The 27641-nt window shown below is 42.8% G+C and overlaps 1 protein-coding gene across 2 annotated transcripts in view; it reads left to right on the forward strand.

The window, feature by feature from the left end:
* The first annotated feature begins 15269 nt into the window (after positions 1-15269).
* Positions 15270-27641, forward strand: part of aff1 (AF4/FMR2 family, member 1) — a 68775-nt gene continuing 56403 nt past the window's right edge. The window contains exon 1 of one of the 2 annotated variants that reach the window (XM_069187396.1): positions 15270-15364. In XM_069187396.1, coding sequence (XP_069043497.1) covers positions 15327-15364 — 38 coding nt within the window. In that variant the 5' untranslated portion in view covers positions 15270-15326. The other variant, XM_069187397.1, reaches the window with a different exon arrangement.

A 27641-nucleotide genomic window follows, 5' to 3' on the forward strand; every position in this document is an offset into this window, starting at 1 on the left:
CAAGCGGATCAGAGCAACTAGCCAAATCCAGGAGATGGGACCTTGGACAGAGTGGGCCATGACGAGGGAGCACAGCTGATAGAAAAGCACCCTGTATGATGTAACACACCATGGACAGCCTATAAACCAAATCCAGTCAACAAAACAGTGCCAGGTCCACAGAGGGCACTGCATGACGAGACACTGGTCGTCAGCTTAGGGAAAGGGAGGAGGATGGATAGCCATCCTCTTCCAAGCCTGCTTCTCACTGCGTGGGGAGATGACCAGCAGCTTGGACAGATAAAAAAACACCCTAACCTTCGGGCCATTTCAATGTAATATTATTTCTTCTGAAGGAAACCCTATTTCATGCAATTGAAGGGAAAGGTGGATTTTAAATATAACCAGGAGCTGTACCACTCTGCAACCCACTGAAGCTCAGCAGGTGTGAGCCTGGTCAGTACCTGGATGGGAGACCTCCTGGGAAAGCTAAGGTTCTGCTGGAAGAGGTGTTAGTGGGGCCAGCAGGGGGCGCTCACCCTGCGGTCTGGGTGGGTCCTAATGCCCCAGTATAGTATGGGATCACTGTACTGTAAAAAATACACCATCCTTTGGATAGGACGGAAAACTGAGGTCCCGACTCTCCGTGGTCATTAAAAATCCTAGGGCGTTTCTTAAAAAGATTAGGGGTGTTACCAAAGTGTCCTAGCCAAAATTTCCCCCGGGTCTTTACCGATAATGGCCTCCTAATAATCCCCATGTCTGAATTGGTGGGGGCTGCACATTGGTGGTGGTGGAGGAGAGTCCCCATTACCTTTAAAGCACATTGAGTGGAGTGTCCAGAAATAAATGTAAAGAATTATTATTAAATTGATCATATTTGGCAGAAAGGAAAATCTGGCTACTACAGTGAAGAAAGTAGAGGTTAATTCTACACTGATATGTAAAACTGTTGACCCTTTTCCATGGTTGAATGAGGAAAGAGGAGAAGAGGCCCAGTGAGGAGAATCTGGAGTCTGGAGACAGCATTTCAGGTCATGGTGGAGGCAGGCTGACTGGGGGGCTCTGGCTCAGCGTGCTCTGGCTGCAAAGGAACAGGCAGAGGCTATTTCCACGCTACAAAGTAGAAAAAACACAAGGTTTCACCTGTTCAGGTGTCAGTCCATCAGGGGAAGTTACAATGGTGCATCAGTTAAAGAGGTAACAAGAGCTCATTTTCTGCTCCACAGAAGGCCTGACAGGGGGGAGACAAATGTGCGATGCGGTTGTTGGTTAAACCACGTAGGACTAAAGGAATCAGCATGACAGTTCTTGTTACTTTATCCATATTTTTGACACATCCTTGTTAAGGAGGTGTAGGTTCTATTCTCAGAAAAAAAATTCTGAAAAGCACATAAAATGAATTGTAAAAGTGGTCTGTCTGTCTTACAGCCCGGCAAGCTGGTGTGTTTCTGCATATCTGAAGAGAGCTCGCGTCTGGCACAGTCCACATCCCTCCTTTTCTGTTATTGATTTAGTTCTGTTATCTCCCGGTATGTCTTGTTTATATTTTGCTTTATAAGCCTAGCGTCTCCGCTGTTCCGGGCTCAGTTTTGGAAGACGGATGTCCGAAGACCCGCCTATCACCAGGCCTAGAGTGAGCCTGAGGGCATAGGCTTTCACCCCGGCTTCCTGACCTCTGGGCCTGGGGCTCGGAGCGCCTGGTACCGTCATGTTTTTATCTTTTTGTGTTCCTGGTCCTGGTTCCCCTTCCTGGGGATTTTATTCGTCTTTGTCCCGGATGGACTTCCTAGCTTCTGGATTGCGGACTGCTCTTTGGCTACCTTCCTGGATTTTCATTCCCCTGTGCACCAGAGCACAAGCAGTCACCACTCACTGTCTGCCCCAGATAAACCCTGGTGTGTCCTTCCCTGATGTCCGTCTCCAGCCTCTTCCGGACTTATCCGTCACGCATAGGGTCTTTACCGAACACTCCGCGGGAGGCCAACGCAACACCCGTGACAGCGTCCTGGCTTCGTTGAAACAACACAGGCAAGGAGGAGTGTCAACAAGGTGAGACCAAGGGTTTGCTGGAGTCTGCAGGTTTTCATTCCAATTCGTCTCCTAACAACCCGAAATTATCCCATTATTGGCTTGAGGGGGATCAATCCAAAGCCCTCCCCAGTCCTTCCGGAGCTGGTAGCACTTTGAGGAGACAAAGGGAATTTCGCCCTCAAGGACAAGGATCGCTCGTCCCCGAAACAGACGTCTGTCCCAGCACCGACGTCTGCACCGCGGTCGGAATGGAAACCAGCAGCTGCAGGGATCCCTGCCTGCTCTGCGGATGAAGCACCTCCCTGTGGGTATCCCGAGTCGCAGTTTGAAGGCGACAGACTCTGGACGAGCGCCCCCACAGATCAAGGCACTCAGGCCTCCTTCTGCCCCTTTCGAACTCTTTGCCTTTGCCCAAATTTGGAATCACCCACTGCTGAACCAGCCAGAACTCTGCTCTGCCTGCCTTGGAGGAGGCCCACAGGGCACATCCCTGCGTGCCCAAACACTGAGGCACTCCGCCAGCTGGAGAGGGAGGTGTGAGGACAGTGCCAACCACTCTGCATCCTCACGTCAACCCCTCGTAAATCTGCAAGACTGTCAGGCTAAGACTTAACTCTGACTTACCTCCTCGGAAAACGTGAAGTGAAAGGCAAGAAAGTTTTCTTTCAATAAAACTGTTACATTATTGAACCCTAACTCTTGGCAGTTGCAGACTTGTCACCCATTTCTGTTTTACAGAGAGCACTGTGAAATATATTCTTCCAAATCGGTGGCTGTCTTTTTTTAATATGTTGTACGACCAAACCGTGCTGAAGATGTACTTAATTATTGGAAAAAGAAAACTTGTGGTAACTTGGTTTAAGATTCTGCTTTTTCAATAAAAAGTGCTTTAAATTAAGGTTTATATTTCTAGTTGTTCTGCCCACAGAATGTTGCACACCAGAACTAAAGAGAACACGCCAAAATTATTTATTTAAGAATCCCTGAATCAGGTATATCGCAAATAATGAAATAATTATTTGAGTGCTAGACTGACAAGAAATTCAACACAAAGAAATGTTGAAACAGTCTGGTACTATATCATAGTTCAGTTTCTTCATCAAAGATGCATATTTACTGTATACAGTACCTCATTTAAATTGAGGATTATCAGCTTTTAAGGGAATAAAGTAACCTGATAAAGTTTTTCTCGCACTTTTTTGAGCATGCATTCTCTTATCTGATTAGTTTGAAACATTTCTATTCAAAAGCCTGGCCTGAAATTCAGATTAACTCACCACACTTACTTGCCCCTTGATGAAAGTTCTCACATTTACCACAATGGAAATTCACTGTCAAATAGCTGGTTTGAACCTGCTGTTTGCTGGCTGCTGTAAAAGTTTTTTGTGCCTAATCAATGCAGTTTATATACACGTGACTAAATCGTTTCAATTTAAATACAACTTTTTGAAAATGTATGAATCCTTTGAAGACGACATCTACACTTGTTTGTAGCTTGTAGAATGCCTTATCTCTCTGAGCCGGAACAAACAGCGGAAGAACATTTTCTTGTGAACTCTCCCAAGCTTCTGTTATTTTGTTCCTTTTCAGTAAAAAGTCCATGAAGGCTTCTGTTATTGTTAAAACTATGGGGCCAGAGAGGAGGTGACTTTATCTGTACTGCACTTAACTTGACGGTGTTGAATTCTCCCCCTGCTTTAGATTCAGATTGTAATTGCTGCTCAAACGGAGCACCTGTGCTTATCACTTCCTGCATGGTGTTCAATTTATGGGCTCAATTTTAGATTTGATATACAGTATGTGATTTATTATGTTTTATGTGCTTTCTTATATGTTAGCTATTTTGTTATTCACTTACTGCATTGATTGTATGCATTGTACAGTATGTTGGGCATCTTTGGGTGGAGCGGTGGCTCTGTGGCTCAGGATCTGCGCCTGTGACTGGAAGGTTGCCGGTTCAAATCCCGCGGCCGGCAGAGGAATCCTACTCCGTTGGGCCCCTGAGCAAGGCCCTTAACCCCAACTGCTCCAGGGGCGCCGTACAATGGCTGACCCTGCGCTCTGACCCCAAGCGTCTCTCCCTGTCTGTGTGTCTGTGTCTCCCTGGAGAAAAGCTGGGGTATGTGAAAAGACGCATTCCTAATGCAAGAAATTGTATAGGGCTAATAAAGAAACATTATTATTCAAACTACTACTACCACCACTGTTACTGCTGCTAGTGCAGCTACTAATGCTACCAATACCACTGTGACTACTGCTAGTACAGCTACTAATGCTGCTACCACTAAGAAGAAAAAGACGAACAGTTGCGTGTTTTGTGCTTGCTCTTCACCAAAGAAAAGAATGGAATGAGAATTGTGCTGCTGCTCTCGTAAAAAACAAATCTTGACGTACTATTGTGAAGGTAAATATATACCATGTGCTCCTGCGCCCTCTAGTGGGTATTTTCTTAGTTTCATGTACTGCTTTTCTTTCCCTTCCCCAGTTCGAATGGTTGTGCTCTACAGGATTAATGTTTTCTTTTTAATAAAATCATCTTACCCTCTCTACAATATTAGCTTGACCATTGTTTCACGCGTTTCATTCATTTCCAACCATTTAAAATCGAATTGTTTTTTTCCTGTTTACGTTATTTATTGAGGTTCTGCTGAAACTGACTGAAAAGACCCATGCGAAAACGGCCTCAAACAAAAACTGCTCATTTTGAATCGACATTTCTACTCAATTGCCTTTTTTTTAAAGAAAATTGGAGTTTCATGAAAGATTTCATAAGAACACCTGAGCTCATTAATTCACTGCTCAGAAAGTACAGGTTTCCTGCATGCGATTGAATTCAGCGAGATCTTTTTTTTACAGTATAGTGTCCCCATCGTTTCCAGGATAGATATTGCAGTAAAAACACTGCTACTCACAAGATCTGAACCAATACTGAGCACTGAATGAACGGGGAACAAGGTTTAAACAGGCTGGAGGGGAGGCGTGGTGATGAGTTAATGAGGTGTGGTTAGCCTGGCGGGATGTTGGAACTGTAACAGGGTCTTTATATTGGGAATGACTTATGGCCACTACTTTGTGGAGCCCTCCCTTCACCTGTTCCCCAGGCAGAAATGTGCTGTCAAGGTAAAGAACCATGACAAACAGCCTTTGGTGTTTGGCAAATTGAGTCGGAGGTATAATGTATCGCTAAAACCAAGCATCTGGACACTAGGCATTTTTCTCAGTACATTTTTTTTAACATTGCCATGTCAGATTTCCAGTTTCAACAGCGCTGATAAATCTCTCATCCTCCAGTAACTAAACAGTTCTTAGCCCATACTGTGGCGGTGGGCTAAAACATCAAACTAGCTTTATGGCAATGAGCCTCCAGGGCATCAGATACCTTGAATTCCAGTTCACGAAAACCAAGGGCATTCACTGATGACTCTGCTCTTTTCACAATTCGCTAATGAATTCTGGCCCTTTGTGAGGCATGTTATTCCAAAGCTTTGCACTGTGGTAAACTAACAAGAAAAAACCATGAAGTAAAACAATGTGCATCTGAAATCTGCCTCTTGACTCTTGTTCCTTAGGTAGTACCAGAAACGTCTCTTCAATTGCTGACCCCTTATGTCAGTTTAGCAGTTAAAGCATTAACTGCTTGTGTTATCTTGGGACAAAGAAATTATCCATATGGCTGAATGACACACAATCCCACTACCCTCTGGGCATGTAGCTCATCTCTTTTTTTGTCCACGATCTGATGTTTTTCTTCATTTGACCTTCACATTTCGGCCGAAGCTGCCAGAAATGTTGCATAAAAATATGCAAGGACACAGACAGATATAGCTACCTGGTCTTCTGTTTTGTTTGTTTTGCGAATACAGGCAGAAAGGCTTTTGATCAGCAGTGTCCAGTCCTGGTCCTTGAAAGGCTGGTGCGTCTGCAGTTGTTTTTAGTCACTTCAAAGTGCCACAACCAGATCGTCTACCGAACGCTGTTTGATTTGTCTGACTAACGAGCAGATTTTGGACACAGAGAGTTTAGCTCGAATGAAAACTTTGGCTCCCCAAGATCCCAAGAATAGGCGTCCTTATTTGAGGCTGATTTCTTTGAAAAAAGAAGCTCTTCAACATTCTGTTAAAACACTGTAAAAAGCCTCCAGATTCACTCAGCATCAACACAAAGCATCAACAAAGTAAACAGCGATAAAAATGATAGGATGTCATTTTTTTATTTTATGTATCTTTTATCTTTTACTATTTACTCAAATTGTTTGCCAACCTGGAATTTGCAGGTATAGTTCATGCTGTGATTTTTTTGTGCATAAACATACTTGAACAGCATAAAAGGGTTTAAACTACCTCATTGAGATCAATGGCCAGATTTTGGTCAAATGTGAGGAATTCCATGTCTCCTTGTCCCAGCAGTCAGTCAGCTGACTGCCTGGAGCAGTCACTAGCCCTTAAAGGGAGCTCGGTGTAGGTGCACACGAAGAAAAGACTTCTAGTCGAAGTGCAGACAACGTACAGTAGGATAAAAGGATGACCACAGATGGATAGTTTTCTCCATCAATATTGCTGAGGGTGTGAAGGATCTGTTTATTCACCACCTATTGAAATGCTGCATGCCTCTTTATCTGCTTACATATCATAAGCAGAATAGCCCACTTTCCCTACTTACAGTTACGTTCCACTAAGTATTTTTTTTGTACTCTTCCTTTAACACAACCTTTCTTTTTACCGATTAGATTGAGAGACGCTGTGGCCGTTGACTGTGGTGGGTGCTGGTAGACTATTCGTGCAAGTTTGCTGGGTGTTACAGCGGCATCGTGTGGCCGAGAGAGGAAGTGCAATGCCCCTTTCTGAAGGAAACGGTTGGGTAGACAACACGAGCGGCTGTTTGGGGACTTTAATTATTTCAATCCCGGTTAATTCAACGTTCGGTTAAAATTTTACAAATCTGTTCAACATAGTCGATCTTCTAAAAGAGAACAACATGGGCGATTGAATTGCTGACAAGACAATGGCTGACGTATTTTGATGTCGCTGGTTATCTCATCCTCCCCTACTAACGGCTTTTAGAAATGTCGGCATCCTTCATGTGGAGCTATATTATTCACAGCTACATGTTGTTTGAGCTGTCTTGCGTAGGAAACTACTCGTGTGTATTAATGATATCATCTCAATGTTTATTGAACACCGAGTCATCATTGAGAAGACAAGCAAAGAATCCAGGGGAAATGAGGAAGTTCCAATGAGGCGCACCACAACGTATATCTGCAACTCAACAGACGTCAATGTGAATTAAACAACACCGTTTTATTGTTTTATTAAGGATATGGCTCCGTATCTGCTCATTTACAGCTTTAACACAGCACCTTAATGGGATGTCGGCATTATAATGTTGTTGACAGAGATTATGGTGACCCACTTATGCCGATATAAATTTGACTGTCGACAAATACATTAACTTCCCTAGATTTCTTAACTACCCGTGACAATGAGCAGTATAAAAAGCCCTCCATTCATTTTGAAGACGACTAGGCTGGCAGATGACTCTGATATTAACATATTTTAGCGCTTTTGAGCTCACGTGGGTATTCGCCCTCGCCACTGCCCCCTCAGGTCAGCCCCCCACTGCTAAGGGCTCAAACTCGAGACTCTGGCATCACTCAACAGGGACCCAGCCAGTTGAGCTAAAGGGAGATCTCCCCTCAGCCCGGCGGCTGAGGTCCCTGCTATTCACAGGGAAGGGCAGTGACGTCACCGCACTGGTAAGCCGGCTCGCACAACCTGTAATGTCGGCCGTATGCGTTACAGTATCATCCAGTTCAATCTGGATTCTTTGCAATTGTTAAGCCAAAACCAGGACTGCAGACTGCACACCAGGATCCACTCTTGGATGCTGGGTGTCAGCTCCTGTTGCGACTGCAAGCCTGTCAGGAGTGTGTTTGTTAGTACCAGGTGTCAGGGGACGGGAAGTCTGTCTCGTGTTTTGGCCAGATCTCATCGGCTTTGTATAATTGGATTGTGTATTTACAGTATAGACAGCATCCAGTGCCTTCCTTGAAATACAAATTTGAGAATTATAATACAAAAAAGCGAAAAAATGCCAGAAATTCTAAATGGAATAATAGGTGGAAGAAAATTATGGCACACTGCATTCTTTTTTTCCTGTTTAAACATTTATTATTATTTTATTAGTGTCATTATCCTTTGCATATACAGTTCTGGGGGAAAGCTAAAGATAATGTGAAGTGAAAAATAATGGTTTTAGCAGATGCTTGCTTAGTTAACATAACTTGATGGGGATAGTTCCCAATTCATGGGAAAATATCGACTGATGCTGCTAAAGTAATTGACTTTCGTGCTTGTATTCCATTTCAAGGCACAACTGTATTGTATAAAGTATTAGTTGAACAATATCAACATTGTGCCAGTTTTTAATCCCTTATTTTTAAAACATCCCATTCAAAATAACATTTAATCACAGTTACATATAAACCTATGGAAACAACAATCGGATTCAAACTTCTGCTACCAGTAAATGCAGAAAATGATCAGGTTTGGACAGATCATCCTCAACATTTCCCCTTTATCCTTAGAAATAGTCATTTCAATAATGTTACACGAGCAGAGTGATAAGATGATCATTTCACCCAGTCACCAATTATGGTTTCTATCCAAAGCAGACAGGTTGAGGTAGTGAAATCTCTTCAGTCTAGAACAGAGAAGACTGAGAGGAGACTTCATAAAGCTTTATAAAATCCTTAGGGGAACGGACAGATTCGACCCAGAGGATTGCTTTACAGACAACGATGAAACAAAGACACAAAGTCACAACTAGAAACGTAAAGGAAATTCATAAAGGATAGGGAACGGGAAACACTCCTTTACTCAGAGAGTACTGGGTCTTTGGAACAGACTTCCCAGGCAGCTGGTGGAGAGCTGAACTCAGAGCACCTTTAAGAAACAGCTGGACAATAATTCAGACTCACTCAGCTACCAAACCACCACACAAGCAAGGTGGTCAAATGGCCTCCTGTCATTTACAGACCTTTCTAATGTTCTGAAACACCACAGTCCACTGAATGAGCGGCCCTCTCTTGGCCTGTTCACTCACATGGTAATGGGGGGTGCAGTGACCTACTATATGTGACTGAGCACTGTCAAGCACAGAGTGACCTGAAAGGATTGTCTTTTTAATCCCGAAAAATCGCATGAAAAAGGACAGCTTGTGTATCAGGTGCTACAGCACAAAGCCTGTTTGCATATGAAAGGGCCTGTAGCACATGCAGTGAAGCTGACTTAATGGTTAAACCTTTCTCTAAGAAAACACACTGTTTCCCTCAGTGATCAAACTTCATTCGCATATCCTCCTTGCAGGGATTCTGGAGTGTATAATTGAAAAAAAAAAATCAGTTTTTTTTTATGCGACCTGGTTTCCAAGTTGAAATTCTGCGCTCAGAAAGACAGAGTGTCGATGCCATACAAGGTACACCAAATGTTAAGAAACGCTCTGTTACAGCTATTGGAAGTGACTACTGAGGTGTCTTAAGAATCTAGAGACAATGATCTCTCCTGGTTAGTGGCTGCATTTTTTAGAATAAGGACAGGGTCCCCTTGCTACAGTATGTACTGTAGCACTCAGATTTATAGGGAGAGAGATTTAATTTTAGGTAGCATTCTGTTTTATTCAGAAGGAAGGTTTAACTCTCTTGTTGTCCTGTGTAGGTGTTGTGTGTTGTTTAGAGTGTGTCATTGTCATTGTTAATAAATATTAACATGACTAATTGATTCTTCTTCTCACCAAATCTGTGCCAGAGAACAAAAATCCCAAGTGCTTCTAATTATTCCATCATCCACTCAGGTATATTTTGTAGGCTTTTCATTTATAAACTGGGGGTTATGATTATTTAAGTTCACTTATCAATTATCCTGTTTGGTATTTTTGGTATTTCACTATTTTGTAACCCCCCATTTGTAACACTATTCAATAATTAAAAACCCACTCGTGTTTTGTGAGGAGTGTTGCGTAAAAATACATGCAGTCTCAAGGCAAAAAGAAACTTCTCAAGCAACTATTATTCCGCATGTTTCCCAACAACAACATATGGCTGAGGGCCAAGCTCCTGACCATAGAATGAGGAGATTACCTGGCAGGATTGGTAAATTCATTGGCTTCTGTGAAAACTGGCCCTGGTGTGAGTGTGTGTGTCCTGTGATAAACGGGTGTCTTTTGCCTCTCGCTTGCTAGGACAGGACTCAGTTATCCCGCGACCCCGCATTGGATGAAACAATTAGAAAATGGATGGATGGAAATTCCAGTGTGATCTTAAAACCGCCTTTTAGGGATGGCCTCCTTTTCAATTTTCAGCAGAGGCTGAGCAGTAGTCGTTGGTAGTGAAGTGAAAGAAACTGGCATCGTTTTAATTCCATCAGCCTCAGAGCGATTTGGTGTGATTCCTGTGACAGCAGCACAAACTGTTCGCTCGGAGACATTGCTCCGCTGGACACCCACTTGGGAAAGAAGAGAAATGTAAATGAGGCCAAGCACGAGTGTTTCATTTGTTTTTAAGCAGTGATATAACAAAGTTGATTGGCAAGGGGGATTTTGTCTAGTTTAATTCTGAACACAACAAGAAAGGACCTATTCATGACAAATCTAAAGAAAAAAAAGCTGCACTCAGGTACTGTAGAAAGTGATTTGCTCAGCAAAGCTTTTCATTCCCTTTGCCCTTAAGAAAATAAATATATTTTGATATTAAGTATATATATACTGTTGGAAAAAAGAAACACCTCCTCCTCCACACTCTGGCCCTCCTGTCTGCGTGGGACAGGCTGAAGAGTGACTCATCTGGGAAGAGGACCTGATGCCACTGCTGACGAGTCCATCACAGCCTCTGTCTGGCCCAAGCCAGTTGGGTGTGACGTCTCGGAGGCCTTGCTCGAAGGCTAGTGGCATGGAGCATCACTGTCCTGTCACTGATGTGGGCATTTTCAGCAGCAGTACGGGTGGCAGATCTGAAATGATCTCTCAGATGGACCAGTCTGATGCGTCGGTCCTGCTCTGGTGTGGTCACTCGAGGGCGACCGGATCTTGGACAGTCACCTGTCCTGCCGGTCTGCTGAAACAGTACCAGAGAGGTTAGCATATATTTCCCCATAGCTCTGTGGTGCTGGGTTTGATTCTGGACTGAGGTGCCTTCTGTGTGATCTAGCATTTTTCTTGGAGCTGTGGTTTCCTCTCACTGTCCCATATGTGGGCTAGGTTTAACAGGCTGTTCTGAATGGTCTCTTGATTAGATGGATTGACCTTCTACCCCGGACAAGAGCTGTCATTCTTTTTCTGTCCCGACCTGTCCTCCTGGAATACACTCAGCGTGACAGAGACCCAGACTGGGACAAGCAGCGTGATGGATACGAACAGCCAAAGAAATCATCAAAGGAGATGACAAAAACCCAAGTGCAGAGCAAGAAGAGAAATGAATTCACTCCTGGAATTCGTCAGTACCTGTAGTTCAGAGAAGCTTAGAAGTTTTTTTTTAAACCACTGCTGTAGACCATCAGACAAATACAGGGCTGGCATTTCTCCCAGTTTATTAGGGATACAGTTGAGAGAATGACCTACATATTCAATAATCTAGGGAATTAGTCTTAGTAAAAGTTACAAGGCCTCCATGGATGCATTCGCTTACAGAAATCTTCCTAGATGAAGTACTGCATTTAGAAATTCAAGCTTTTAATTGACTATTAATTGTGCTATAGGCAACAGGAATATTAAGGCCACGTTCTTGTAGAAGTATAGAAAACAAAGGATTTAATTTCCATCTTAATTTCCTGAAATATCATCTTTCAATGGTTAAATGAGATAAATAGTCTCTCAGCATTATTTTTTTTTTCAGTTAACTAAAACTTTGAGCCTGACATGGTGATTACTACCCTCTTAAACTTACCACCAGAATATGCAATGCCCTGAAGACTTCCTGCCAGCTTTTAACAGTTTAACATTGGCCTACTAACCACACTCTTCCAAGATCTGTCTTTACCTCTGGTAAGCTCCCTCTGGTAAGCGTTATAGGAGCATAAAGGCACAAACTTCCAGATTCAGAGACAGTTTCCTCCCACAAGCTGTCAGATTACTGAACTCGACCCCTACCACTGGCTCACACTGATGTTTTTTTTTTTAAGTTGTATGTAATTTAATTTGTTGTTGTTGCTGCTGTCCTTTGTTTATGGTTTTGGTGATTCCTTTGATGTCTTTGTATTGGAGCATACATGCAAATAAGCATTGCATTGCACTTGTGTATACAGTATGAATAGAAATCCTAGACTTGTATAGGAAAGCCCGGTCGTTGTAGGAAGTGGTACTGGTGGGGAAAATTAGTGGTTTGTTTTAAAAATGGTGGTGGCATAGGGTAGCACGATGGTTCAATGGTTAGCAGTGCTGGGGCCCTGGGCTTAGTTCCTGGGGTATTATCTATGTGGTGTTTGCAAGTTCTTCTTGTGTGTGTGTGTGTGTGTGTGTGTGCGGGGGGCGGGGGTTTCCTCTGGGTGCCCCAGTTTACTCCCACATAGCAACATAGCAAGTTAATTGGCTTCTGGGTGAATTGGCCCTGGTATGAATGTTTGTTTGCGTTTTTGTGTCTGTGTGTGAGCTCACAATAGACTGATGCCCCATCTAGTGTGTATCCTGCCTTGCGCCCATTGCTTGCTGGGATGGACTCAGGCCCCTCTGCAACCTTCAATTGGATAAAAGTGGTGAGAAAATGGATGGAGGTCCTGGTATGGTGATTGCCGACACTGTGCTGTCCTTTGGATGAGATGTTAAACTGAAGTCCCGAAGGTCTTTAAACAGATCCTGGTAATGTTCATAAAGATAACAGTGTCTATCCTGGAGAAATTCCACTCCGTATTCGTACAGTCTGGCCTGCTTGAAGTTCCCATTAATTCAGTTGGTGGTGTCATATCTCTACCAGTCTTGCTGTTTACTGGGGCTGCTGGTGCATGAAGGCTTTTACACGTCAGTGATGGGATTCTTTGGGATGAAAAGGGCTACATAACTTACACTAATACCTCCTCACTCTAAACAGTGGGAGTCATCAACTAAATGTGGGCTTCACTGTCATTATAAAACTGCTTCTGCGCTTGTGTGGTTGTCACAACTCAACTCTTCTCAGACTATGTCAATGAGTGAAGAGCAGTCCTTGTCCACAGTGCCAGTAACATCTACAGTACCATTTGGATTTAATGTGGACTGTAGTGTCTGTATGCAGTGACCTGATTGTCTCTCCACAGTTCCTTGGATATCTACTCTAGCAGGCAGGGAAGGTAGGTCATGCCCTTGTTCCTCATGGGGCTGCTACAGTACATTCAGTCTTCTTTCTTCTCTATGTGGCTCCTGCCATCAAACAGGGGGTGTTTGGACATTTGCTCACTACTCAATCTCAGGTTTACGGCCTCCGGCTTCTGTCTCTCACCACAGACTGAAGACCTCTTCAAAGACAGACACAAGTGCCGGAGCTCGAAGACAAACACGTAACAGGTCTGATAGTGAGGTTGAGACATTTAAGGCAATGTCACATGAAGCAAAAGAGGTGGCCAAGTGGTTAAGGTGATGGACTGCTAATCTGTTGTGCTCTGCATGCATGGGTCTGAATCCCATCCTGGTTGATCTCAACGTCTGACATCTGTGCCATTGCTACGTTTTGTTTGCGTTCTTTTGTTTTCTTGCTCCTGTACTAGAGCAGGGATATTTCTAACAGTGGTTGAACATGGTATAGTAGGCTAACATCAAGATCATGTGGCCCACAAGCAGTGACAGTATCAGTATCAGATGAGGCTGCAGTACTTTGGTTTAGGAACAGCCTAAGTGCAAAAAAGTAGGCTGAAGAGTAGGCTGATAAATTGTATTATGGAAAAATGTGTCTGTCCAGTAAAGTGTCAGACAAGCAAGCCTGCTTTACAAGAGCCAGCAATGTCAAGCATGACCAAAACTGTCAAATCGTTTCCCTTTTTTTAGAGCTACCTTGGCCAACATCAACATTATTGAGATTGGTGGCATGATAAAAATAAATCAAAATTACAGATGGCCCGCTCACTCAGCATAAGTGCGTTCTGGTGACCAGTGTCTTGTAATGTTTTCTATGGAAGACTTTGCTAGGTGTGGTTAGTAATGTTAGCTAACAGCCTGTGAAGGTCCTGGTGCAGGAGACTGTTTCAGCATTCCTGGGCTATGTGGAGTGCTCAGATTATGTGGTGATGTGGGCCCCCATCTCAACATATGAGAAAACAAGAGCTTTTGACAGGCATGGTGTGAAAGGACGAACACAAGGAATTATCTCCATCCCAGATGGGAGACCTCTGGGAAAGCTAAGGTTGCTGCTGGAAGAGGTGTTAATGGGACCAATAGGGGGCACTCACCTTGTGGTCTGTGTGGCTCTTAATGCCCAGTATAGTGTTGGGGACATACTGTAGGTGATGTGCGGTGAGGATACTGGCAAACTTTGGTTGCCATGGCATCATCCAGGTGGGGGCTACACACTGGAGGTAGACGGGGGTCCCCATTACCTGTAAAGCGCTTTGGGTGGAGTGCCTCAGTGCCTCATTTTGCAAAATACAACAAACGTGCGGAGTCTTATGTTAATCTTACTATCGTGCAAACACTTAAAAGGAAAGTTTTTCGGGAAAATTACTAAATTCCTACATTAATAACATTAAAGAACGCCTTTAATACATTACCCAATGCAAGTCTTTTTTTTTTCTTCTCTAAATCCCATCTAGCCCAATCGGGGCAAAATTATATACCATTCAGCTACGGTACGATGAACTGACGAGCATTTCAACCATTTACGATTGCGGACTTTTGCGAAGCGGCATACCCTGGGGGAAGAAAAGTGAGACGCAACCAGGCTGGAACTGGACTCACGAGTAAAATAGATTTTACGGAAAAGACGTGCTGCACTGTGAGAGGGAGTGGGAGAGAGAGAGAGTGGCAAACCCGCAGGAACTCCCTGTTCTAATGGATATTTGCACATTGTTACGGATTTGGCAACAGCTCCGCGAGTGTGCGGGTACTTTGGCAGACGGGGATCACAGAGTTCTCATACAGTACTTCTGATAGGCGTGCAAAGCGCACTGAAGCTCCTCTGTTCCCAATCCCCCTGCAACAGTTCTGCTTGCTTAGACAGAATAACATGCCCATAATAGGACCGCGGTGGCCGTACCATTTCTACTTATTTTGCAGGGGTGTTGCTGCAGAACACTTTGTTTGCAAAGTTAATAAACGAAACAATCTAACTGGCTGCATGTTCTAGGATATGCATCTGCAGGCCGATGTCGTTAAGGGAGCGGGGCACGACTGGTTCTGATGGGTGAGGACCTCGCGATTGGTTTATTAGCTCTCATCAGTTGAGGACTGATACCAGATTAGAGACAGCCGAGGCCCCGGATGGGTATCTGAATTGACTAATCCACACTGTCCCAAGGATCGAGATCAAGAGCCCAGCGATAAGTACAGAAGATCGAATTTTAGTTGGGAAATGTGGGTGTTGAGTCGATGATATTTGTCTTGGAAATCATGTGAAACCAGAAGGGAAGGGGATTCAAGTGAGGAACTCACCGAAGCTCATGGCAAATAACTTGAAATTCGGTTTATAAACTGTACCATGGCTGCTCGGTCAAGGTAAGGCAGATGCATTTAAATATGTTTTAATTATTTGCGTTTGGCGACGGAGACAAACATTGTGTAAGTTTAGCCTTGGATGAACGTCATTTGAAGGGGGGAAGTGCAATTTATGCTCGGCAATAAGCACGCAAAATGTTATTGAAAGCGTCGCATAAACAGATTGCTTCTGAAGGATAGAAGCACCTGGAAATAGGAGTGCTCGGAGCTGCGTTATGATGTGATTTGCTATCTATTGATTGCTAGTTTTAAGTCTTATTATTTAACAAACTTGCTTTTTTACGATGTAGGTGATTTTACTCAACACTGAGACTTTCTAGTCTCCCCAGGAACCTAATTGTCGGACAGTTTTCTCTATACTGTACGCATGCATAAATGTTTACGATCCCTACGTTTAAACGCACTCATCTATTTTCTGTCAAGAGGCTGCGTCTGTTCGGTAACCCTCATTTTGAAGTTGAAGCCCACGAAGGGCGAATGTTAAAACATTGTTGCACAAAGCCGGGCAGCATTTTGTTGACCGATGCTGAAATCGTTTCAAAATACAAACAGGAATTGAATGTTAAAAGACTTGTCTAAATCGACTGTAATCAACATCGGTGAGCACTGTACGCGATATTCTGGCTAAGTATACTCCTGTGAATGGGAAGAATCGCTGCTAGGAACACGACGCAGTGTATGCAGAAGTTTTGTTATGTGGGATATTATAAATGCCGTTTAGCTTCCTATAAAATATTGTATGTGGTTATGTGCTGACGGGGCCGCAGGCGTTCAGAAGTCCGAGCAGTTAATTGCCTGTTTTAGTGTCTGAACTACACTTATTGCCCAGTTTGACAAACAACAACAAAAACAAATGTTAACATGCATGCATGGCCTCTGAGCCAATTAAGCGTCGGCTTAGCTTTAAAAAAGATTTAAGGACATTTCGTTCTGAAATTTGATATTTTAATCAGGTGATGAGATAATTGCTGAAGACAAAAAAAAAACCCACCATGCTATTGTTGACCACATTTAAAAGGAAGCACTTTATAAATGCCCGTCTTATACCATAGAGTAGTAAGGCCTCTGCCGTGTTTTTGCAAATTGTGAAGTTTTGTGAAACGACATCAACGTTTTTGCTTCATTTGAACTGTTTCTTAAGAGGGAAAAAGAGAGAAAGTTCATCCATAGAAATGCTGTGTATGTGAGACGTGTACTTGCCCTTTTCGTGAACTCTGAAAGAGCATACCCTTTTGAAAGAGTATAGCTTGCCTTTTTATGAAATTGTCAGTTTCACAGCTGAGGTGACATGTAAACTGTACACGATCAGAGCTGCCTTAATTGGCAAACTTCTCTTGCCGTTTGCAACTGAATAGCTACTGAAAGCAGGTCAGGTAGCGTGTTTATTTTGATTCCGTAGTGCCCTTTTTTCACTTGGTACACGTACAGGCCTAGACTTCTTTTATCAATAACGCATATCAGAATTGCTTTACAGAAGGAACAGTCATAAGATATCCAAGGGCACCAGAACATGCGCCAAAGACCGACTTTTTTCCAAATGTGTGATAACCAGTAGCCTGACGAGAAAGTTATATGTAGTTAGGAAGGCCTTGACGGTCTCCTCTCACGTTTTAATCGCCAGAGGCAGTCACAAAATGAATGTGGTAGGGATAGAATTAAAACTGGTGTTGGCAAAGCTCCTTGGTCCACTTCAGTTTATTGCTACTGGTGGTGAAGCAGGAATATGTGGACCTTCTCTGTGCATGTAGTTCAAACTTCTGACCTTATCAGTTCTCACGGGGCTGTGGCAGCTGAGGGCCGTGGTGCCCCTAACTTTCCATTTCCACCGGAGGTCTTGAAATACCTGATGATCTGATTGTTGGGCAAACTGGACCAGCTGAACACCTTCCCCCAGTTCGTTAGAGATGTGTGTGAACAGTATAATAATGATTGCTTACACTTATATAGCGCTTTTCTGGACACTCCACTCAAAGCGCTTTACAGGTAATGGGGACTCCCCTCCACCACCACCAGTGTGCAGCATCCACCTGGATGATGCGACGGCAGCCATAGTGTGCCAGAAGGCTCACCACACATCAGCTATCCCGTTGAACTGAAAAGCCTACAGCTCCCAGAACCCAAGCTGCCTCAGTGCTGTGTGCTTTTTGTGTGTTCTTGCTGTCCTTGTGCAGCAATACAAGGGAACAGAGCAGCTGTGACAGTGTTGTGTGTGGGCTTGGTGGTGATGCAACAGCATGGTGAAAACTCTTGACGGTCCCATAATCTTGCATTGACTACTGGATAAAACGCGGCCCTGCTACTAGCCAATTGCTGTGTCTTTGTGTTTCCGGATTCCTCCTCTTAACAGCTACGCAGAATAGATGCGCACCAGTGCAGAGGGAGTGGGGGCTGTTTTTCGTGGAGTGAAATGTAGTGCGAGGTCAAGGCGCTGAGAGGGGTGAAACGCATGAAGATTGTCACCGTGCAGAAGGAAAGTGTTCAGAATGATGGTGGACACTTTTACTTTGTGTGTGTACATCCTGCGGTTGTTTGGAGAGGTTCCAGCTGATTTCCATTTTTGCTGATTGGAATGGGTGGGTGGGTGGGTTGGGGGGGACTACAATTTGCGTTTTGTTTTCATTGTGGTCACTGTGTGGGCTTACATGATTTTCCAGTGCCTGATTGTAATGTGCTTGACAGTAGAGGAAAATGATCTTTCAGCAGACAGGAAGGAGAATGTAGCCGCTTTCGATGGCAGATCAAACATGTTTTGATAGCCAATAGTACAATATCATGAAAGCAAATGAAAGATTTGCCGGTGTTTTCAGAATTATCTTGTTGCTAATAGGTTTGACCTGAATTACTAAGTGAAAATGGAAAATACACATCTTTTTCTAGACTGTTGGCTAGCAGGTCAAAACTTAGCAACAGTCATGATTGTTAAAGCCTCGTCTGTACTATCTCTTCAGTACAATATTTGCATTGACATTGCGTGGTTAAGCCACAGCTATATTGTGCATTTGAATATCTACAAACGGAAGCATTTGTGCTAGCACGCGCCCTGCGTGGCTGTGTTTTTGAACCTTTTCCGCCTTTTTGGAAAGGGGTTTTGGGGACAGCAACACCCTTTTCTCTTGATTTGTAAAACCACTGCAAACATTTTGTCCCCTTCATCCCTCTGCTTTCCTTCATCTATAGCATAGCGCGGAGAGACTCTTATAGCGCCCTTGCGTGCTGGTTTTTATTTCCCATCAGCCTCTGCCTGTTCAGGTTTACTTTGTACCCCCCGATGCCAGACGCATCCAAGTCTCTTGTTGGCGTTTTTGAGTAAATTGCTGGGGTCTGGTGCACGACTCGGTTTTCTGAAAGACTGCAGATGCCTTTGGCTTGATTTGCATTTCAGAAATGTCAGTTTGGCCTGCGCCTGGGTGGACGAGCGCCTGGCCTGGGCTCTCAGTGAAATGGCTGTAGCAGCTGGGAGTGAGTGAGGAGGCTTCTTTTTCACCGACTCAGGGCTTCACGGCAGCACGTTTCTTAATCCTTTTGCTGTTTTTGCCTTGTATCGTTTATTAATAATGTGATCGCACAGATGAAGCAGTACTCAGTGATCGTCTCTGTAATGGTTACAGCATAGTGCTTCACTTTCCTAAGCAGTGAAAGGTGTCTAGAAATAAAATAAAAAAAAAATCCAACAAAAATAGGCTTTTATTTTGTTTGGTTTGTAAGTCGAACGTACAAAAACTAAGAGCTTTTTCCTTTAACTGCTTAGAGAAATCCTGGTGTAAAGAAAGTGAAAATAATTAGAAGCATAAGGAAAAGCAATAGTTTTTTTTTCTAAAGTGTGCTGTTGGAAAATAATGATTAAATAAAGTGTGATCCTCAATTGCCCGGTTGCTGGTAAGTTTACTACCGATAGTGACAAGTTATAATGGAGTTTTTTTTCCAAGGAGGAGATCATTTTATAACAACAAACGGTTGAAGTAATGTACTTTAACTGAAGAGGGAGGAAAAAGCAGAAAGGAACAGTGAGTAGGGGCTCTGCCAACAAAATTAAGCCTGAAAAAAAAGGTAGAAACTTGCTCGGAGAAGACATTTCTACAAGTTATGAAAAGCTGAAGGACATGTTTGATCTTCCTGTAAGTGTACAGAGAGGAATAATTTATTTTCCAAATACCCAGATCTCTGTGGTGAAGTAAATAATCTATAAAAGCGTTGAGAGAGTCCTTTGAGAGTATTTGAGGAGCCCACAACTGAACTGTATTTAGAAGTGGGAGATTTACACGGGGGGGGGGGAGAAGAGACCTTCCATGAGAAGTTAATTGCTGTCAAGCCAGGTGCACGTTCTGCTGAAGTGACTAGGTCGAAGGCATTCAAAAGCGTTTGGATCAGCCTGCGAGGGAGTGAATACAGTTGATTCTCGCTCTGTGCTTTGAAACAGAAATATGTTACAGCAGTCCTAGAAAATGTCAACAGGGTTGTTTAGTCGCAGAGAAATAAGAGTTGTCGACCGCGTGCTGTGACGGGGTTGTTGGGCAAGGGTGTTATCGTTGCATTCTGCTTTCCCTCATAGTCAGGAAAGGTGTTGACGGTGGATTGTGTTTAAAACATCACAAAAACAGAACCTCGCACAATGAGATTCAGTAGCGCCAGCAGTTCTCCTGATAGGGTCTGGCATATACATAGTAACCAGGGCTCCTTGCAAATAGGATCTCTCTGACAGTTCAGTCAACTTTGTCCGCTATCTTCAGGGTTTTATCACCAGCTTCATGACAAATTATTACACAATGTGCAGATTTGATTTACTCTGTTTGGTTTTGCCAGGGGGGGTGGTGGTGTGCTCCTGTATTGTTTGTAAAACAGGATTGTGGATATCTCTGCCATAGCTCTTTTCATGTGCTTATCCAGATTCGGCTAAGCAGATCAATGTAACCCAATCCTTTAGTATTTCAAATAATACCTTGGAAAAACTACTACTGAAAGATTCCGGTAGTTCTTAATGTTCTTACCTACTAGGGAAGTTTCCCGTGACATTGCAGTGTGATTGTTGGCCATACAATGTGAAGCCTGTCTCTGGTATAAATTGCAGGGATGGGGGAAAAGGAACATATTTGGCATCATCTTAGCCTTCCAAATCAGTCTATGCAAATGTACTCAAGATAAAAAAAGGACTCGTAAAAAGTGAACATCTGGTGTTGGCTTCTATAAGAGCCTGCAGCTTGCAAAACCCGAACAGATCAAACTGATAAAGCAATAACCGGACTTTTTCAGTCCTAAAGTAAATGGAAAACGTCCGTTTGGATTTCCCTTTTTTCCTTGGTTTGAAGTGTCGCTCCTGCTTTGCCGTGGAGTGTAGGATTTGGAAATGTGTTGGCTGGGATGGTTCAGTACCGCAGCCACACGGTGGTTTTCTGCTGTCCCCGGTTTCCTCCTGCCGATTAGACTGGCGTCTGTAATTTAAAATGACTGAAACTAGACTTGAACTTAGGGAAAACAATATGATCGCAACAGTTTGTTCAACATGACCTTTACACCAGTATGTAATGTAACCCATGTCATGCAGAATGAGTAACGGAAGCAAAATGCTTTTGTAGAAATGATCGATTTATTTAAACTTGTTTCTTACATCAGTCACAAATGCAAATGCCATAAGTTTGGGGTTCTTTAGAAATCGTAAGTGTCGCGTTAGATCTGTGAGTGCAGCACTGACAGCAGGTGCAGCACTGAAATAGCTCTTCAAGGGAACAGATGGAAACATCTGTGCTATCTTGTGGTGCACCTTCAGATGGGATTAGGTTGACAAGTCCCAATGAAGTTTGACCACAATTGGAAGATTCCTCTTTCTGTTTCCAGACACATTACAATATTTCCCAACTGTGCTCTTAAATAATACGTCCATCAGCTATATCGCAATGCTCACTGCAGGCATGCTAGTCTTCTGTGGCACAGTGAGTGCACTGATCCAAAAAGTTACTCACATGAGTAATGTGAACTGTAAATATTAGTGCAATTTGTGGGTGAAGATAATGAAAGCTGTTTGTGTACTTTTTCCGTCGAATAATACCAATCTATATTTGTTGAAGTGCCGTTCATTACAAATGCTCACCAAGCACTGTACATAAATGCAGATCGGTCAGTGGTTAAAATGAATGGGTTTAAAATGAGTTTTTAAAGTGAGAACTAAAACTACAAGAAAAATCAGTTTCTCCAATTTCTTGCAGATGGGTATTCCTTCCTTTAGGAGCATTGCAACAGAAGTCCATTATTCCCAAGAGAGGAAAAAACACAGTAAGAATTAAAATTGTAATCTAGATGCAGAGATTGTGGAGCAGCAGTGGTTTGAACACCAGACTGAGGCCTGGTCATAACATTGGCAGCTGAGTTTGGGATGTACTGCAACTTGCCCCCGGGTGTTCAGCGAAGGGGGTTGTACAGTCGTGGAACAGTGACGAACCAAAACATGTGAGCTCATTTCTCTGTGTCTTTCTTGTGATTCTCACAAGTTAAACTGAGTTCAAAAGTCATAGTGTGGTTATTCAATTTGGAGCAAAGCTCAGTGTACCTGATGAAGACCGTGCTTCAACTGTCAGATAGGTGCAGCTGTCAAGGAGATGCCTGTAATACAACCTCAGTCTTAATGCCTTTTACTTGCAAAAAAAGTGTTGGTTACAAAGTTTAATAAGAGATGCAGAATCAACGCACAGGAAGGGACACAGACACCTGTTGTTCCCAATTCAGGGTCATTCATGCTCATGGATGTATCAGATGAACATCTGATGTATTAATGCAGCCTCACTGACCTCATTCGTCCAAGCTGAAAAGTCTGAAAATGTTTGTAACTTAGAGTGTACATGTTCCTTCTAGTGAGATTAGAAAGGGTTTCTCTGTTTGGCTCGTAGAATTGATTTTACTAAGTGGGCTTTAAGGAGACTTGAGGCATAATCACAGATCATTGACTACTGCTCCCAAAGAGCCCTTCTATGGCATTCTGATATGTTGTGGAAGCAGAGTTCTTTTTGGGAAATGGTGCTCTCACTTTCTTGTGAGGGATCAGTATAACTTCGCAAGAGGAGCTCAGCTAGATGCCACAATGATTCTGAAGGTTCTTGAAGAGTGCCGGGTTTTGCTCGGAGCAACTAGGGATGTGGTCTTGGCTTCAAAAATGCTCCTGAACAAGGAAAAGGGAGGCAGATACATGACCCATTTTTTTAAATGGGTTTTTAAACTCTATATACAGGTATACTGTATTGTGCTGGACATTTTACAAAATATGTTCAAATGTTTAGGTAATTAAATCAACATAGGAAACGATGAGATCTTAAGCACCTACTGTATGTGTTTTGAATATAGATCCCATAGTTTTGCACTGGTTGATTTAGCCTGTTCACAGCACATACACAAATGGCAAATGGACAAAATGGTCCCAGCTTTTAACTTTTCATAGAAAATATTGATATTATATATCAATAATACCATACAATACAATATTGAAAACAAGTGCTTAGATACACCAAATCTAAGTACTTTTCTCCATGCTCAGATAATCTGAGATTTTAGGAAAATATAATATTTTGAATGAATGTTTGCTAGGAGTCTTTTTCCCGTCCATAATTAAGAGTGGTAACCTTTCATGTTAACATCTTTGCCAAATACTTAAGTGCCCTTTGAACGGCCAGATCATTTTCTGTTTTCGCAGACCTCCTTAGATCTGTATTTTCTTTTTGTGAGAATGTAAGAATGGATTCAGAATTTCACTCTGTTTTGTTGGCTGCACTGTTTAGAAATTGCTCTCTCCTGGGTGCAGTTCATTCAGTGAATCTGTCACCACACACCTGTGCTGGCAGACGTTCTCACTGTAGCAGGTGTTGCTGAGTTGGACAGACATTGGAGGGACAGTCAAACACAGGAATACTGATGTGAGATGCAATGTTGGAATGAAAAGGCCTTTAGTTTCATCCTGCTGTACTTGGCTAAATGGAGAAAAGTATTTCTTGTCACTAATATTTTGCATCATTAGTTTTAATGCTGTGTATGCTTGCCTCTTTCCACAAAGGTTGTTTTCAAACAATTTCCCCTAAAAAATTCTCATGATCCTTGGGATGTTACACACATGTTACAGTTTTAGAGCAGGTCCAAAGGATTTCTAAATACATTCACTGTAAATAAAATGGTTGGTTCACAGAAAAGAACTGAACTTCGCCAATGTAACATTCAAGACCATGGATGAATTTTAGTTCTAGGTGTCTTAACACCACAGACATCAAAAAGAGAATGCAGTCCTAAAAGGGATGGTTCAAGTCAGGTTTGTGGATCTCTGTAAGATCCATCCAGTCATTTTCTCACCACCAGGTCACTGGGGAGCTGGAGCCTATCCTGGCAGCATAGACACTGGACAGGAGGCCAGTCCATCTAAGGGCAGACACACAGACACACTCGCATTAGGGCCAGTTTTTCCCAGACGCCAATTACCCCGGCAGTATGTTTTTGGACTACGGCAGGAAATCCGGAGTGTCAAGTGGATACCTACTGTATGCAATTGTGGGGAGGACATAAATTTGACACGCACTATTTGTTGATGTTGAACATCTGTGGGACCACAAAACACAAGTTGTTTTTTCCACACCAGCCCAGGATGCTTGGCACCCCATGGTCTGAGAACCATTGACTTAAATATTCAAAGGAGTTGGTCTTGTCTCTTAATTTTACAACATATACTGTTAATCTAGAAAAAGATTCCTGGGCAGGACCTATGCATTCGCTATATAATATCATTTAAGAACAAAACAGTTTTGATTCTCAGTTTGCCCTGGGAGTTATTTCCCCATAAAAGGTTGACAGTTCCTGAAGTCTTAAAAGATATCTAATGGGCAGTTTTCTGTTCATTGTTCCAAAGGGAAGCATTTGCCTAGTTCACAAGGCGGAATCAATTATTTTCTTGATTGTGTTTCAGTTTTGAGCTTCATTAATATAATTGTTGCATTTTGAGAGAAACTATGTAAGGGAAATGCAGTCACTACCTTCTTTGCAAGTCCTGTTGCCTTTTCCTCTCTTATCAGTCTTAACCTGTCAGTATGTGATGAATGCATTTAGTGCTTTTGTGCTGTGACTGGAATTCTGCTAACTGTTCCTTTAGATCATGGTCTTCCAGCAGAGGTCCTGGAGAGCCTCCGTGCCACGGGATCCTCATGTAACCATTGAAACACCGGCTTTAAATGACCTGCAACTATTTAACAGCGATCAGGAAAATTAGCCGATTTGTCAAAGCAATTGGGCAATCATTCGGAACAACAATCAAAATACCCTTTGGCCTTTAAGGAGTAGACTTCCTTTAATTGATCAACAGCATGTTCTAATAAAAAAAAACAACAAGTGATTTTTGGGATACAATAATAAAACTAAAGGAATCCTAGCCCTACAGAACGAGGGGTGGAGACCCCTGCTTTTAACCAGCAGTGCTGGGCCTGTATTCAATTGCAGCCTGGTGTCAGAACAGAGGGAGAAGGGTTGAATTCAACTACTGCTTCCTCTTTTTTTTTTGTTAAGGGCTGCAGCCTGCAGTTGATCATTTGGGGGAAGTCTTATCTGGAGTAGTGCTCTGCTTGTTGCTCCTTGCTTCTGCTGATGCAATGTAAACTTTGTAATCACTGGGTTTATACAGTTACTAGAGTACTGTCTGGATCTCGTTGTGTCAGTATGAAGGACTTGTGGTGGTCACTGAATTTTTCTGCCTTCTCTTGCCAGCTCCATCAGACTTAATTTAGAAAGCAGCTGGTGCAACTTTAAGTTATCGTGGGCGTAGTAATCAAATTTGTCTAATTATTCTTCCTAACGGCACAGACTGCTGTCAGGTTCACATCAGCCTTAAACGTCTTCCCTTCATGTTGCTGTGGAAATGTCATTTTGGGATTGCAGTGCTTGCCCTGTAAAGGCTTTTCTTTTAATAAAAAGATTTTTAAGCAAGGCTTCCTTCTGTAGAACATGCGCTGGAAGTACAGCACTTGGAACATTAAGGTGAAAATTGATGTGGTGCACGGCACATTTCATTTGAACAATAACCTCTCCCTGTTTTTTTCATTATCTGTTCTAGTGTGTACTGCATCTTGTTTCATTTTCTCTCGTTGAGCTCCAGGGTTATCTGATGCTGGTCTCGATGTTGCTGGGCTAAACAGGAATGAAAGATTTTCATCTAGGTTACCTGATGTGCAATAGGAACTTGGTAGTGTTTTCTTTTTGTCATATTTTCCATTTAAAAATACTCAACTTTATCACCTTGTTGGTATCCTTTGGGGAGTTTTTGCAAGATTGGTTAGATCCTTTGTTTTATTTAAACCGTAGCCCCACAGGAAATGCAAAAGATATTGCAGAACCAAACTGAAATCGCATTCACTTCTTACAGAAAGACACAATGTAGATTAGTAAAAAGTAAAAAAAAAAAAGCTGGGGCGACACATACTCAGACACAGAACTCGAAGCATCACATCATTTGAGCTCCTGTATCAATAGCAGAGTCCCAAGTCACCAGTCTAAGGCAGTCTGGGTACACCTGACCTGTGGACCTTACGAAAAGCAAAACATCATGTAAAAATCGTACCACAACACAAGCAAATGAAATGACAACTCCTCAGAACAGTCTTCTTCGCTGCAGTCATCCCTGCTAAGAAAACTCGCTTGTGAAGCATTGATCGTGTTAAAAGATACATCCGAGAGTAAGAACGTCTAGGGATCGGGCGAGAATTGTACCTAATATATAAACCTGAAACTGAACCCCCCCAGATTTTTATAAATTGGGTTCGTTTTGGGGTGCTCCCACATGTGCAAAGTAGATGTCTTGTACCCCAGTGACATCCCTTGTTCAGTTTGAATCCGGTTCCTTTCAATCTTATCTGGATCAGCTGTGAGTATTCTGGTATTTAGGGCTAATCCAATTTTTTTGGGGGGGGCTGACACTTTTATCCAGAGTGACTTCCATTTGATCCGCTGGCCATTTTACTGGAGCAGCCGGCCAAGTGTTTTTCTCAGAAAGTATCTGCGCAACTGGAATTTGAGCCCTCATCCCTCCAGTTACGAGTCCGGAGCCGTAGTCGGAACTCCACAGTTTCTACCGCCCATCCGTCTATTTTCTGTCTGCTTTACCCAACACAGAATTGTCGGAGGGCCGCTAGCCCATCGCAGGGCACACACAGGTGCGCACGCACACACGCGCTCACACCAGGGCCAATTAAACCTACCAGCACGTCTGGACTGTGGGTGGAAACTGGAGCTACCTTTCTGTCTGTATGCCGTGCTGCTATATGCTGTAGTGCTCATCTAAGGAGGTTTTAGTGACTGTATTCTACACGGAGCAGCAAGGAGAAAACCTTGCGTGGTGAAAAGGCCCCATGTGCAACAGTCTCAAAGCAATACACTGTTTTTTCATTGCAGTGATCTGGTTTTCAACATATAGCCAGTATCATTGAACAATGGTACTTTTTTCTGTATCTCTTATACGCAAAAACCCTTATTGTGCACTTCAGGAAAAAAACGGCAAAATCTTAAATCCTCTCGAAGGCAGGGTTCTTCAAGTCAAAGTGACCTTTAAAAAACCGTAATGAGCTTTAAAGAGGCATGTTAATGATGCTGTCGCTGGCTTGCAGGAAGAACTAATGAAAACCAAGCAAGTCCTTTTCCTCCATTCCCATCAGTTTTAATTGTTTAAGGCAAGACACTTTACAAATTTAACCATCTGCAGGTAGTTCTGATTACTATACTGGGAGAGCCATTTAATACGACTGTTTTTTCTGTTAATTTACAGATAATTTTCTGACCTGGTGTGTCTGAACAGAACTGAGCAGGGGAATCTTTATTGTTCTCGGGGAAGTCTGTAGAAACATTAATTGTCCACATGCCTTGGGGCGAATTTATTTTTCTGTGGAAATCTGGCAAACTTAAAAACAAATGTGATTATGTCAAATGCAAAGAATGTCTGCTAAAACATTTTTCTCTCCAGAAAC

Source organism: Lepisosteus oculatus, chromosome 3 (assembly GCF_040954835.1).
Source record: "Lepisosteus oculatus isolate fLepOcu1 chromosome 3, fLepOcu1.hap2, whole genome shotgun sequence".
In the NCBI taxonomy this organism is placed as follows: domain Eukaryota; kingdom Metazoa; phylum Chordata; class Actinopteri; order Semionotiformes; family Lepisosteidae; genus Lepisosteus; species Lepisosteus oculatus.